Source organism: Ranitomeya variabilis, chromosome 4 (assembly GCF_051348905.1).
Source record: "Ranitomeya variabilis isolate aRanVar5 chromosome 4, aRanVar5.hap1, whole genome shotgun sequence".
NCBI classification, from domain to species: domain Eukaryota; kingdom Metazoa; phylum Chordata; class Amphibia; order Anura; family Dendrobatidae; genus Ranitomeya; species Ranitomeya variabilis.
This window is the reverse complement of record NC_135235.1, coordinates 117176826-117188961: the sequence shown is the minus strand read 5'-3', so window position 1 is coordinate 117188961 and position 12136 is coordinate 117176826. Positions and strand designations below refer to the sequence as shown.

Sequence of the window (12136 nt, the reverse complement as noted above, 5' to 3'; positions counted from 1 at the left end):
AGAAATTTACAGGAATTGGAGGCTTTTTTTCCAAGAAGAGTGAGCAGCTTTACCATCTGAGAAAATAAAGAACCTCATCCACAACTACCACAAAAGACATCAAGCTGTCATTGATGTTAGAGGGGGCAATACACGGTATTAAGAAATGGGGTATGTGAACTTTTGATCAGGGTCATTTGGATGTTTGGGATGTCATTATGATTTAAAAACAGAAAATACAGTAGTTTGACAATAAATGGCTTCACCCAACCACTAACCAAGAGTGGAGAAAATTTTTTGGTGTTATCATTCATATGCTCTGAAAAAAGGCCAAGAAAGTAAAAATTCTGCCGGGGTATGTAAACTTTTGAGCACAACTGTAAGTGAGAGCGCCACCCTACTGGATGGAGATGTTATTCTTTAGTCCTCCAGATGGGGCGCTGATGAGGAAAACGGCTACCTGCTCTGGATCGTATCCAGCACAGTTCATATTTATCGCATTCAGAAATGGGCCCAATTCTGTGAACATTCCTAAAAATCGCGTTTTTATTTTTAACATTTTTTTTCTCACAAGTAATATTGGAAATCTCTTCCAGTTCATTTCTTTAGGGAATCCTCTTTGGTGTTCATATGAAGGTTTTTTGACCATATTTTTCCTGAAGGATATGTACACAAGTCTGACAATGGATTCCACCTGCAACTCCCCTGAAAAAGCGCTAAACAGCCGCCAAAAGCGATGAACATGAAGAAAAGTGTCCAACGACGAAAAGTAGTGACCATTCTTCTGGTGGAAGCTGGCCAGGGGCGGACACAGGATTGGAGTGGCCCCAAGAGGTAAGGGGCCACTCCAAAACGTGGGATTGTGCATTATGAGGAGCTATTGGATTGGAAAGGGTCCATCGTTCTGGCACAGGGGCCTGCTTCTCTCTATGTCCGCACCTGAAGTCGCCACTGACTTATATATGGAATCTAAGAAAAAGATGGAGGCTGGAGAAATATGTCTGTATGGACGTCAGGAAGAAAAATCGATTCAGGGAAACACCATCTTGTGCTTCAAAAAAGATGCGGCATACGCCGGTGTCTTAAAGACAGCGTCCATATACCCGCAGAGGTTTTGAAAAACGCCTGGTGATAAAAGCGCAGGTCACGTCTTTGAAGATCCTGAAGAAAACCCCTTCAAATGAAAAAAAATGCAAAAATCTCTGTTGTAAAAAAATTATTCAAAATCTCTACATGAAACAATTTGGAAAGGAAAAACTCTTCCAAAACCTCCTCAAAGAAGAAGCGTTTCCTGAAGCGGTTTTCTCTAGAAAACTGGTCACATCTCGGCTGCGTTATTTACAGGGAGCGCCTGCTGCCGGGATGCGAGCTCTGCGTGTAGTGCAGCCTGGGAACCAGCAGATGGCAGCAGCTGCTCCTCCTCCTCCTCCCTTGGCCTTGACCCGCCAGCCCCGGCAGACAGCGCGGACTGGGCAGCGGGTGGGTGCTGTGTGCAGCTACGCGTTCTCTTCGGTACGTCCCGCTCCGGCCGCCGTAAAGACCCCAGCCTGGACAAGTGATTCACCGTCACCGGTAAGCCGCAGCACCGGAGGGGAGGGCGGGGTGTGAGGATGACGGGAGTTCACACCTAGCTACTTCGGAGTTGTGCTGACCACAAGTGACGTATTCCAGGCCTGGCACTGGGGTGGTAGAGGGGGGCAGTGCCATGTACTTGGCATGGCAGAGAGACGTGAGTGCAGTGACCCCGGTGTGTGGAGGGCTGTACCAGAGCACAGGAGGGCAGCGCTGCCTCCTCGGTAGTAGAGTGGTAAACATGATGCCAGGCAGGGTGTATCCATGGCATACAGGCTCTGCCCCCAAAACATGGGCACAGCTGTGCCATCAGTGGCTGTCAGGAGAGCTGCTGGTGACAGGCCCTCCATCAGCCAGGACAGGACAGAGAGCTGCCATCTGATAATCCAGACTGACTGCACCATATAGAGGCAGCGCAGCCGTCCCAACCCCCGGCCTGTGCTCGTGTCCGTCCCGACCCCCGGCCTGTGCTCGTGTCCGTCCATGCCGGATATGTCTTATCACCTGTCCACAGGAGACGTCATAAGTGTGTGATTACCGGCCCTCCACTGCTTGGACCCCCGCTCATCACAAGAATGGGGGTCCCATGCCCCATGCGCATGACAGCGCAGCAAACACTGCTTCTGATCGGTGGTAAAATCATCAGCACCAGTCAGACAGCCGTGGTTCCTACGCTGTCAAATGACATTGTGAGCGGTATACAGTTTACCTACGGTCACTGGTGTCGGCTGATGGGACTACTGCTCCCATCAGCCGACACCTGCTGCCGCTAATAACTATGAGAGCAGGAACGGCTGATGGGGAATATTCATCAGCCGCTCCTGCTCTGTAAAAAAATAATAATAAAAAAAAAACTGCATGGGTTCACCTATATTTTTGATAACCAGCCAGGCAAAACTCACAGCTGGGGGCTGCAACCCTCAGCTGTCAGCGTTAGCAAGGTTGGCTATCAAGAATAGAGGGGTCCCCCACGCTGTGTATTTTAATTATTTAAATAAGTAATAAGAAAAAAAAACGTGGGGTTCCCCCCATTTTTGACAACCAACCTTGGTAAAGCTTACAGCTGGAGTCTGGTATTCTCAGGCTGGTAAGGGGCCTTGGATATTAACCTCCCCCCCCCAGCCTTAAAAATAGCAGCCCGCAACTGCCCAGAAAAGGCGCATCTATTAGGCTGCCGTCACACTAGCAGTATTTGGTCAGTAATTTACATCAGTATTTGTAAGCCAAAACCAGGAGTGGAACAATTAGAGGAGAAGTATAATAGAAACATATTCACCACTTCTGCATTTATCACCCACTCCTGGTTTTGGCTTACAAATACTGATGTAAAATACTGACCAAATACTGCTAGTGTGACGGCAGCCTAAGGCTACTTTCACACTAGCGTCGGTACGGGGCTGTCACCATGCGTCGGCCCGACGTACCGACGCACTTTGTGAAGTAAATGCACAACGGGGGCAGCGGATGCAGTTTTTCAACGCATCCGCTGCCCCATTGTAATGTCCGGGGAGGAGGGGGCGGAGTTTCGGCCGCGCATGCGCGGTCGAAAATGGAGGACGCGACGCACAAAAAAAAGTTACATGGAATGTTTTTTTGTGCCGACGGTCCGCCAAAACACGACGCAACCGTCGCACAACGGATGCGATGTGTGGCCATACGGCGCAATGCGTCGCTAATGCAAGTCTATGGAGAAAAAAATGCATCCTGCGGGCAACTTTGCAGGATGCGTTTTTTCTCCAAAACGACGCATTGCGACGTACGTCACACAACGCTAGTGTGAAAGTAGTCTTAGATGCGCCAATTTTTGCGCTTTGCCCGGCTCTTCCTACTTGCCCTGTAGCGGTGGCAAGTGGAGTTCATATTTGTGGGATTAATTTCATTTTTGCACTGTCAGGTGACATCAAGCCCACAGATTAGTAATGGAGAGGCATCTATAAGACCCTTATCCATTGCTAATCCTATATTGGTATGGTAAATAAACACAGCCAGAATAAAGTCTTTTATTTGAAATGAAAACAACACACTTTCCCTTTTTTTATGTAAAAATAGTAAACACAATTATACCAGCCTAACACCTAATTTCACTGAATCTCTCGTCTCCTGGAATGAAACAAAAATAAAAAACAACAATGTACCTCACCTGTCTGTCATTCTGTCCCACGCTGTATTCCATGTCTGGGGGATTAAGGCCATGTGCACACGTTGCAGTTTTCCATGCGGTGTACAGTACAATGTAAACCTATGGAAAACAAAAACCGTTGTGCACATGCTGCGGAAAAAAACACGCGGAAACGCTGCGGTTTTTTTTCCACAGCATGTCAATTCTTTGTGTGGAATCCACAGCGGTTTGACACCTGCTCTATATTAAAAAACCGCAGGTGTAAAACCGCAGTAGAATCCGCACAAAAACCGCAGTAAATCCGCAGTAAAACCGCGATAAATCCGCAGGAAAAACGCAGTGTTTTTGCCCTGCGGATTTATCAAAATCAGTGCGGAAAAATCCTAATAGTTTTCAACCTGGACGGAGCCAAGATTCGACTGTCCAGGTAGAGAACCATTGATGAATGACATGTAACGAGCGCAGCGTCAGTGACCGGCGGTGACGTCATCAAGGTTACTGCCGGTCACTGAAGCTCCGTTCCCAGCTGGGCTGAACTGCGGTGACTTCGGTGAGATCCCTGCTAGCACCATGAGAAAGTCTCACGGTGCAGAGGCGAGTTCACCGGGAGAATTCCACTGCGGTGAATTTGGACTGCGGTGAGACTTTCTCGCGGTGCTAGCGGGGATCTCACCTAAGTCACCGCAGTTCAGCCCGGCTGGAAATGCAGCCTCAGTGACTGGCGGTAACCTCGATGACGTCACAGCTGGCACTGATGTTGCACTCGTAGCAGCTCATTCACCAGTGGTTCTCAGCCTGGACAGTCGCATCTTCGCACCGTCCAGGTTGAAAACTGTTTATCCCCCAGACATGGATTACGGCGTGGGACAGACAGGTGAGAGATGTTGTTTTTGATTTTTGTTTTATTACAGGAGACGAGAGATTCAGTGGAATTAGGCGTTAGGTGAGTATAACTGTGTTTGTTGGTTTTAAATTAAAAATGGGAAAGTGTGTTCTGTTTTATTTCAAATAAAGGACTGTATTCTATATATTATATATTTTATATATATATATATATATATATATATATTATATTACAATATAACTATAGCATTAATAATGGATAAGTGTTTTATAGATGCCTCTCCATTACTAATCCATGGGCTTGATGCCACCTGACAGTGCAAAGGTTACAACAACCCCACAAATATGAACCCCGCTTGCCACCGCTACAGGGCAAGTGGGAAGAGCCGGGCAAAGCGCCAGAATTGGCGCATGTAATACATGTGCCATTTCTGGGTGGCTGCGGGCTGCTATTTTTTTAGTCTGGGGGAAGGGGTGGGCAAAATCCATGGCCACTTACCAGCCTGAGAGTACCAGTTCCGAGTTTTCTGCTTTAGCAAGGCTAGTTGTCAAAAATGGGGGGACCCCATGCCATTTTTAAAAATATTCATGTAAATAATTAAAAAATAAGGCATGTGACCCCTCTATGCTTGATTACCAGCCTTGTTGGAGCCCCCAGCTGTGAGTTTTGCCTGGCTGGTTATTGAAAATACAGGGAAACCCACACCAGTTTTTTTTTTTAAATATTTACAGCGCGGGCGCCTGCCGATGAATTCTCCCCGATGAATATTATCTTTATTGTCAGGAGTTTACTGCTTCTGGAGCAATGATGAGGACGTGACATAGTAATGACTGCGGTCACTGTGTAAACGCACAGCGTTCTCGCCACCCCGAGGGGCAGGCGAACAGTTCTAGCAAATTACACAGTACCAGTTTGTATCTCTTTCTTTATTTCATATTACAGCTTTCTTGCGGAGGACCCATTTTTCTAGCGTGTCTTATCTAGATGTATGAATTGTTATAGTGCTATGGACCTTTTGATCAGGTCAGACTACGAATTGTTCCTTTATGGTTGTTTTTTTCTCTTCGCCACGACAGCACCCACTTGAGAGAGGGGATCCGCCCCTTAGGAACAGGAAACCCTATGGAGAGAATAAAAGGGGCGGTCCCCCTCGCTCCCACAGTTGGTTTCCTGTTCCTAAGGGAACCCATGGAGAAGAGGATACCTAGCCTGGATGCCGCCTGTGCGGTTTACCTGTGAGGACGGCAGGGGCTCCAGTGCTGGAAGCAGCGTCGGGGGTCCTGGTGTCAGTTTTCCCCCCTCTGCTGGCAGGCTCCGTGAGGCCAGGGCAGGAGGTCACATGGATCACGGGCAGGAGGACGCATCAGCGGGCCTGCGGCAGATATTCATGCTCCGATGCGCGACGCTGCTGCTAGCGATATGCGCGAGTGTGTAGCTGCCATTTGGCTCCCCTGGAGGTGATGTGGAAGCGTCCAGGGCGAGAGCAGAGGAGAGATGACGCCGGGCAGTGCACACAAGATCCAAGATGGCCGCGACCCGGAAGTGGTGAGGACTTCCGGGTTCAACAGGAAGAAGATGGCTGCGCCCAGCATTGAATGACGCCGGCTCTGATTCCTCGGCGTCCAAGCAGGGCGACGCCACCTCGGGACTCAGCGGTGCTTTCAGAGGTCACAGCTAACTTCCCTCGCAGCAGCGCATGCAGCGGTCGAAAATCCTCCTCAAAGAGCACAAAAGAGAAGAGATCTGACCGATCTTCATCCTCAGCCTGTGCTTGCATCTCCTCCTCTACGGCCGGTACCTTGACCATCTGCTTCACTGGGGTGAGTGTGTACCCTCCCTATTAAGCTAATCATGGCCCCTCTTATTTATATACCCAAGACAAAAAAGATCGAAATCGAAGCACAGACAATGTGCCTTATGTACCCAGCCCCTCCCGGATAATTACACAAAGAAAATGTGTTATGTCTGTATTGAGAATGATCAGGGACGAGTTACGAGCGTTCCGTAGTTCAGAAAGTATTCCTAAAACTAAGAGCAGGAAGTATAATTCTCCAAGATCAGATCATTCTTCTGATAAGGAAGATACGGATGTGTCCCTGGAATATAATTCCTCGAAAGGGGAGCAAGATATGTGCTTTCCTACAGACAGTATAGATAATCTTGTCAGGTCTGTATTTAACACCGTGGGTATAAAAGAAAGTAAAGACCTTAGGACACCGCAAGATATAATGATCGCAGGATTGTCAGAAAAGAAAAGGCCTACCTTTCCCGTAATAACACCAATCAAGGATCTGGTTAAAAAAGAATGGGAGAGTCAGGGGCAGAGGATTACCATCGTCATCAAAGATGCGTTATCCCTTTAAGGATAAGGACATGTCTGCGTGGGTTAAAGCCCCGAAGGTAGACGCAGCGGTGGCAATGTCCAAAGAATCCTTGCTGCCTGTGGAAGATTCTGGTTCCTTACAAGACCCCCTAGATCGCAAAGCTGACTCTTTGTTAAAACGGGCATGGGAATCATGTACTGGGGCATTCAAACCGGCTATATCAGCTACATGTACGGCAAAGTCCATGTTAGTCTGGCTTAATGACCTGGAGGAAGGTCTAAAAAGGGGGCCTGTCTAGAGAAAAACTGATCTCTTCTTTAACCCTAATCAGAGGCGCTACAGCATTTTTAGCGGACTCATCTGCAGACTCTATCAGGTTGGCTGCCAAGTCAGCAAGCCTCACTAACGCGGCCCGTCGCGCCCTGTGGCTAAAAAGGTTGGAAGGGAGACGCCCAAACAAAAATCAAATTATGTGGCCTTCCATGCCAGGGTGAGTACCTTTTTGGTACAAAGTTAGATGAGATTCTAACTAAGGCGGGTGAAAGAGAAAAGGGATTCCCTAATAGCTTTTTCCATCTTATAGGAGAGCATTCCGAAGACCCATCCTTAATAAAAGGGATTTTAAAAACCAAGACCGCTGGGCCAATAGAGATAACAAACAAAGAGGCACCTTTTTCGGGAAACGTCCATTTAAAATGGAAGACAAACCGCGTTAGTGCAGATTTGCCAGTAGGTGGCAGATTGTCCTTTTTCACCACACAATGGTGTGCAGTTACATATAACTCCTGGGCGACTAGCCTCATAACTTTAGACTTAAAATTAAAGTTTGCCCGAGTCCCTCCGGACTCATTCCTATTGACTTCTTTAAAGTCTGAAGCCCAACAACAATTTTTGGAACAGGAAATAATTCATCTCCTATCCAAGAGAGTATTAGTGGAAGTTCCGTTCCATCAGAGGGGAAAAGGTTTTTACCCCCCTTTATTTTTGATCCCAAAGCCTGACGGATCATATAGGGCTATAATAAATCTTAAAAAAAAAAAAAAAAAAAATTGAATCTCTTTCTAGTAAATCAAACCTCCAAGACGGAATCAATTAGGTCCACAGTAAAACTTCTATTCCCTGGGTGCTTTATGGCAGTCCTCGACCTAAAAGATGCATATTACCATCTACCAATTTATATTGAACATCAGCAATATCTGCGTGTAGCAATCATGATCAAGGGGCAAATACGTCATTTTCAATACACAGCAATGCCCTTCGGACTGTCAATAGCTCCCGGAGTCTTTTCTAATGTCGGAAGTAATGTCGTTTTTAAGATTAAAAGATACCCTCATAGTTCCATATTTAGATGACCTTCTGGTGGTAAGAAACTCCCCCTCACAATGTGAACAGCCCCTATCTGATACGATCTCATCTCTACAGGAAATGGGATGGTTAATTAACTGGGAAAAATCCAGATTATCTCCAACAACCCGTCAGACATTTCTGGGTCTTATCCTAGACTCTGAATGTCAGCGATGCTTCCTCCCAGAATCCAAACAGTTAAAAATAAAAAAGATAGTACAATCAGTTATTAATAACCCGGTAATTTCCCTTAGAGAAGGTATGTCTCTTTTGGGTTCCTTTACATCATATATTCCGGTGGTTGCATGGGCTCAGTTTCACGCTAGGCGGTTACAATACACAATTTTACGGGAAGATGAAAAATTGCAAGGCCATTTGAGTAGTCGCCTCTGCCTCCCATTAAATGTGTTAGAGTCTCTCCACTGGTGGTTAGAACCAGACCATCTGATCGGTGGAGTCCCCTGGGTGAATAAACCTTCAAGAATAATTTTTTCTGACGCCAGTCCTACTGGTTGGGGAGCACATTTGGAAGACCAGATAGTTCAGAGCCAATGGTCTCTTAGTGAGTCGAAGGATTTCTTTAATGAAAGAGAGCTGAAAGCAGTTTATCATGCCATATGTAAATTCCTTCCACAGTTACACGGAACTCACACAAGGATACTGTCAGACAACATGACATCCGTTGCATATATAAACCATCAAGGAGGAACCCAATCGGGAACTCTCATGTCTATAACAGACAAGATCCTATCTATGGCCGAGATACATCTCCGGTCTTGGTCGACATTGCATGTCAGAGGAGTGGAAAATTCGAAGGCAGATTTCCTCAGCCGTCACTCTCCACCAAGGAGAGTGGGAACTCAGTCGGCATATCTTCAAGATGATAGCCAAGAAGGGGGGCACCCCCGACATAGACCTGTTTGAAACAAGAGGCAACAGACAGGTCAAAAAGTTTGCTTCATTGTTCCTGTCCGACAACCCAGATATCCTAAATGCTCTCCAAGTTCCATGGACATTCCGACAAGCTTATGCCTTCCCTCCATTAATACTCCTTCCGACCGTAATCAGGAAGATAAGGGAAGACAAAGTGAGCATAATCCTAATAGCACCATTCTGGCCCAAGAGGCCATGTTTTTCGTGCCTCAGGGCCATGTCGGTTGCAGATCCATGGATCCTTCCAGAGACTCAGGACCTTCTCTCTCAGGGTCCCTTCAACCACCCTCATGTGAAGGGCCTACGGTTGACAGCCTGGTGTTTGAAAGGCAACTATTAAAACTAAGGAGGTTTTCAGAGAGATTGATTGATTGATACCCTTCTACTTAGTAGAGAGAGGTCTACAACAACCATATATGTGAGAATATGGGGGAAAAAATTTCTAACTTTCTACCCTGCAGCTCTATCAGAAGAAATTCCTATTTCTGCAATTTTAGAATTTCTTCAGAAAGGACGTGACTTAGGCTTATCGGTCAGTACACTAAAAGTGCAGGTTTCTGCTCTAGGAGCTCTGTATAGTCACAATATTGCAGGAGACAGATGGGTAGCACGGTTCATCTCAGCATGCCAACGGGCAGAACCAATCCAGATTCCCCACTTACCACCATGGGATCTTAATCTAGTTCTAGAGGCCCTAACGGGGACCATTCGAGCCTATACACTCAGCCCATATAAAGTATGTTACTCTTAAAACAGCTTTCCTTGTTGCTTTAGTATCAGCCAGAAGAGTAGGCGATATTCAGACATTATCGATAGATCCTTCCCTTCTGTCAATTTTCCAGGATAGGATTGTCTTAAAAAACAGACCCTTCTTACGTACCTAAAGTACGGACCAAGTTTCACAGATCCCAAGAGATCTTCCTTCCTTCCTTCTATAAGTAATCCCACAAATCAGGAAGAGGAAAGGTACCATACTTTAGATGTTAAAAGAGCAGTAATAGCTTACCTAGACAGAACTAACCCCTGGAGGAAGAGCAGGGCTCTCTTTGTTTCCTTCCAGGGCCACAAGAAAGGTTCTGGTGTCACGAAGAACACGTTGTCTCGATGGATTTCGGACGCAAATTGTCTGGCCTATTCAGCAAAAGGGGAGAATCCGCCCGAGACTGTAAAAGAACACTCTACCCGGGCGATGTCTTCATCCTGGGCTGAGAGAGCAGAGGTTCCAATAAAACTGATATGTAAGGCCGCAACTTGGTCTTCTCCTACTACCTTCTATACTCACTATAGATTGGACTTGTCTTCCTCATCTGACTTGTCTTTCGGTAGATCTGTTCTTAACACGGTGATCCCTCCCAAATGACTATCTCTGTAAGTCTCTCAAGTGGGTGCTGTCGTGGCGAAGAGAAAACACCGGATTACGTACCGGTAATGCTCTTTTATAGAGCCACGACAGCACCCCTTCACTTCCCTCCCTAATAAGTAAATTTTATATATGAGCACTGATAAGGGTGAATGGTTCTTGTAGTTAGCTATACTTATGTTAACTAAAGATAAACGATGATATTGGATTGCCTACTAATACTGGTGGGCGGTTCCTCTCATTCTCTGTAACCCAACTGTGGGAGCGAGGGGGACCGCCCCTTTTATTCTCTCCATAGGGTTTCCTGTTCCTAAGGGGCGGATCCCCTCTCTCAAGTGGGTGCTGTCGTGGCTCTATAAAAGAGCATTACCGGTACGTAATCCGGTGTTTTGATGCCCACCCCTAGTTGGGGGAAACCCCATGTTGGCTTCTGTTTTCCTTACAGAGTGACCAGACATTAGTGGGCACCCAGCGTTTTCACTGGACTCTGCCTCTAGGCAATCAAGGAGGCTACTTTTGAGGGCGCCGTTTAAGACTGAATTCACACTAATTTTACATCTGCATTGGAAAAGCACCCAACATAAATGTCCGATACATTCGTTTCCTTGATCCATCTGACTGTTAAATACATGGTATTTTGCCCTCTGTTGTGCTGGTATGTCTGTCTGTGTGTATATACATGCATAGTATACCAAAAAAAGTATGCTGTGTCAAATACATATTTTGTTGAGACCGGTGAGATATGCCACTGTATGCCACCGTGACGGCCAACTGAAATATAGGTTGGGACCTCTGCTGGCATATACCGTACATCTGCCATTCAGTGCAGAGACATTGTGAATGTACCCTAACCTGAAATGACCTAGCTTCTGGCATTGCGGCATGCATGGATCCTGTACATAGCCATTTTATGGACAAACCTTGGCCTGATAACTTTGTGTATTATGGCTGTATACTCCTCTGTATAAAAGCAATGCTTGTATGTAAGAATACCGCTACAACCCAGCACGTGAGGACCCCTGGATGTACAGTGTGGGTACATCACGCGAGAATGCGGTGGTACTGATCAGTAACGCAGAACATGTGAATGGCTCCTAGTAAAGGTTGTGGAAAGCGACTAAGGCTACTTTTACACTAGCGTCGTGCACTGCACGTCGCTATGCGACGTTGCAGCGCAGCGACGCATAGTGTGGAAGCGCCGCACAACAGGGGCAGCGGATGCTGTTTTACATCGCATCCGCTGCCCCATTGTGATGTGCGGGGAGGCGGGGCGGAGATCCGGCAGCACATGCGCGGTCGGAAAAGATCGATGCACAAAAAAGTTACATGCAACTTTTTTTGTGCCGACGGTCCGACGCAACCGTCACACGACGGTTGCGACGTGTGGCAATGCGTCGCTAATTCAAGTCTATGGATAAAAAACGCATCCTGCAAGCAATTTTGCAGGATGCGTTTTTTCTACAGAACGACGCATAGCGACATGCAGTGCACGACGCTAGTTTGAAGGAGGCCTAAGTCCTTTATGAATAATAGCATTTGAGGGGGGGTCCAAGCTTGATAACCACCGCTGTGCCGTACTCCACCATCACAGGTTACCTTGCAGGTTTGCGGACTCTTCATTGTTGACTCAGTTATCTGAGACCATGTATCAGTAGACCCCA

The 12136-nt window shown here is 46.7% G+C and overlaps 1 protein-coding gene across 5 annotated transcripts in view; it reads left to right on the top strand.

Moving 5' to 3' along the window:
- The first annotated feature begins 1208 nt into the window (after positions 1-1208).
- The window catches only part of SEC31B (SEC31 homolog B, COPII component), a 126713-nt gene continuing 115785 nt past the window's right edge, over positions 1209-12136 (top strand). Inside the window, exon 1 of one of the 5 annotated variants that reach the window (XM_077259158.1) lies at positions 1209-1551. In XM_077259158.1, the coding sequence (XP_077115273.1) occupies positions 1213-1551 (339 nt within the window). In that variant the 5' untranslated portion in view covers positions 1209-1212. The remainder of the gene's footprint in view (positions 1552-12136) is intronic. The other 4 variants (XM_077259163.1, XM_077259160.1, XM_077259159.1 and 1 more) reach the window with 4 other exon arrangements.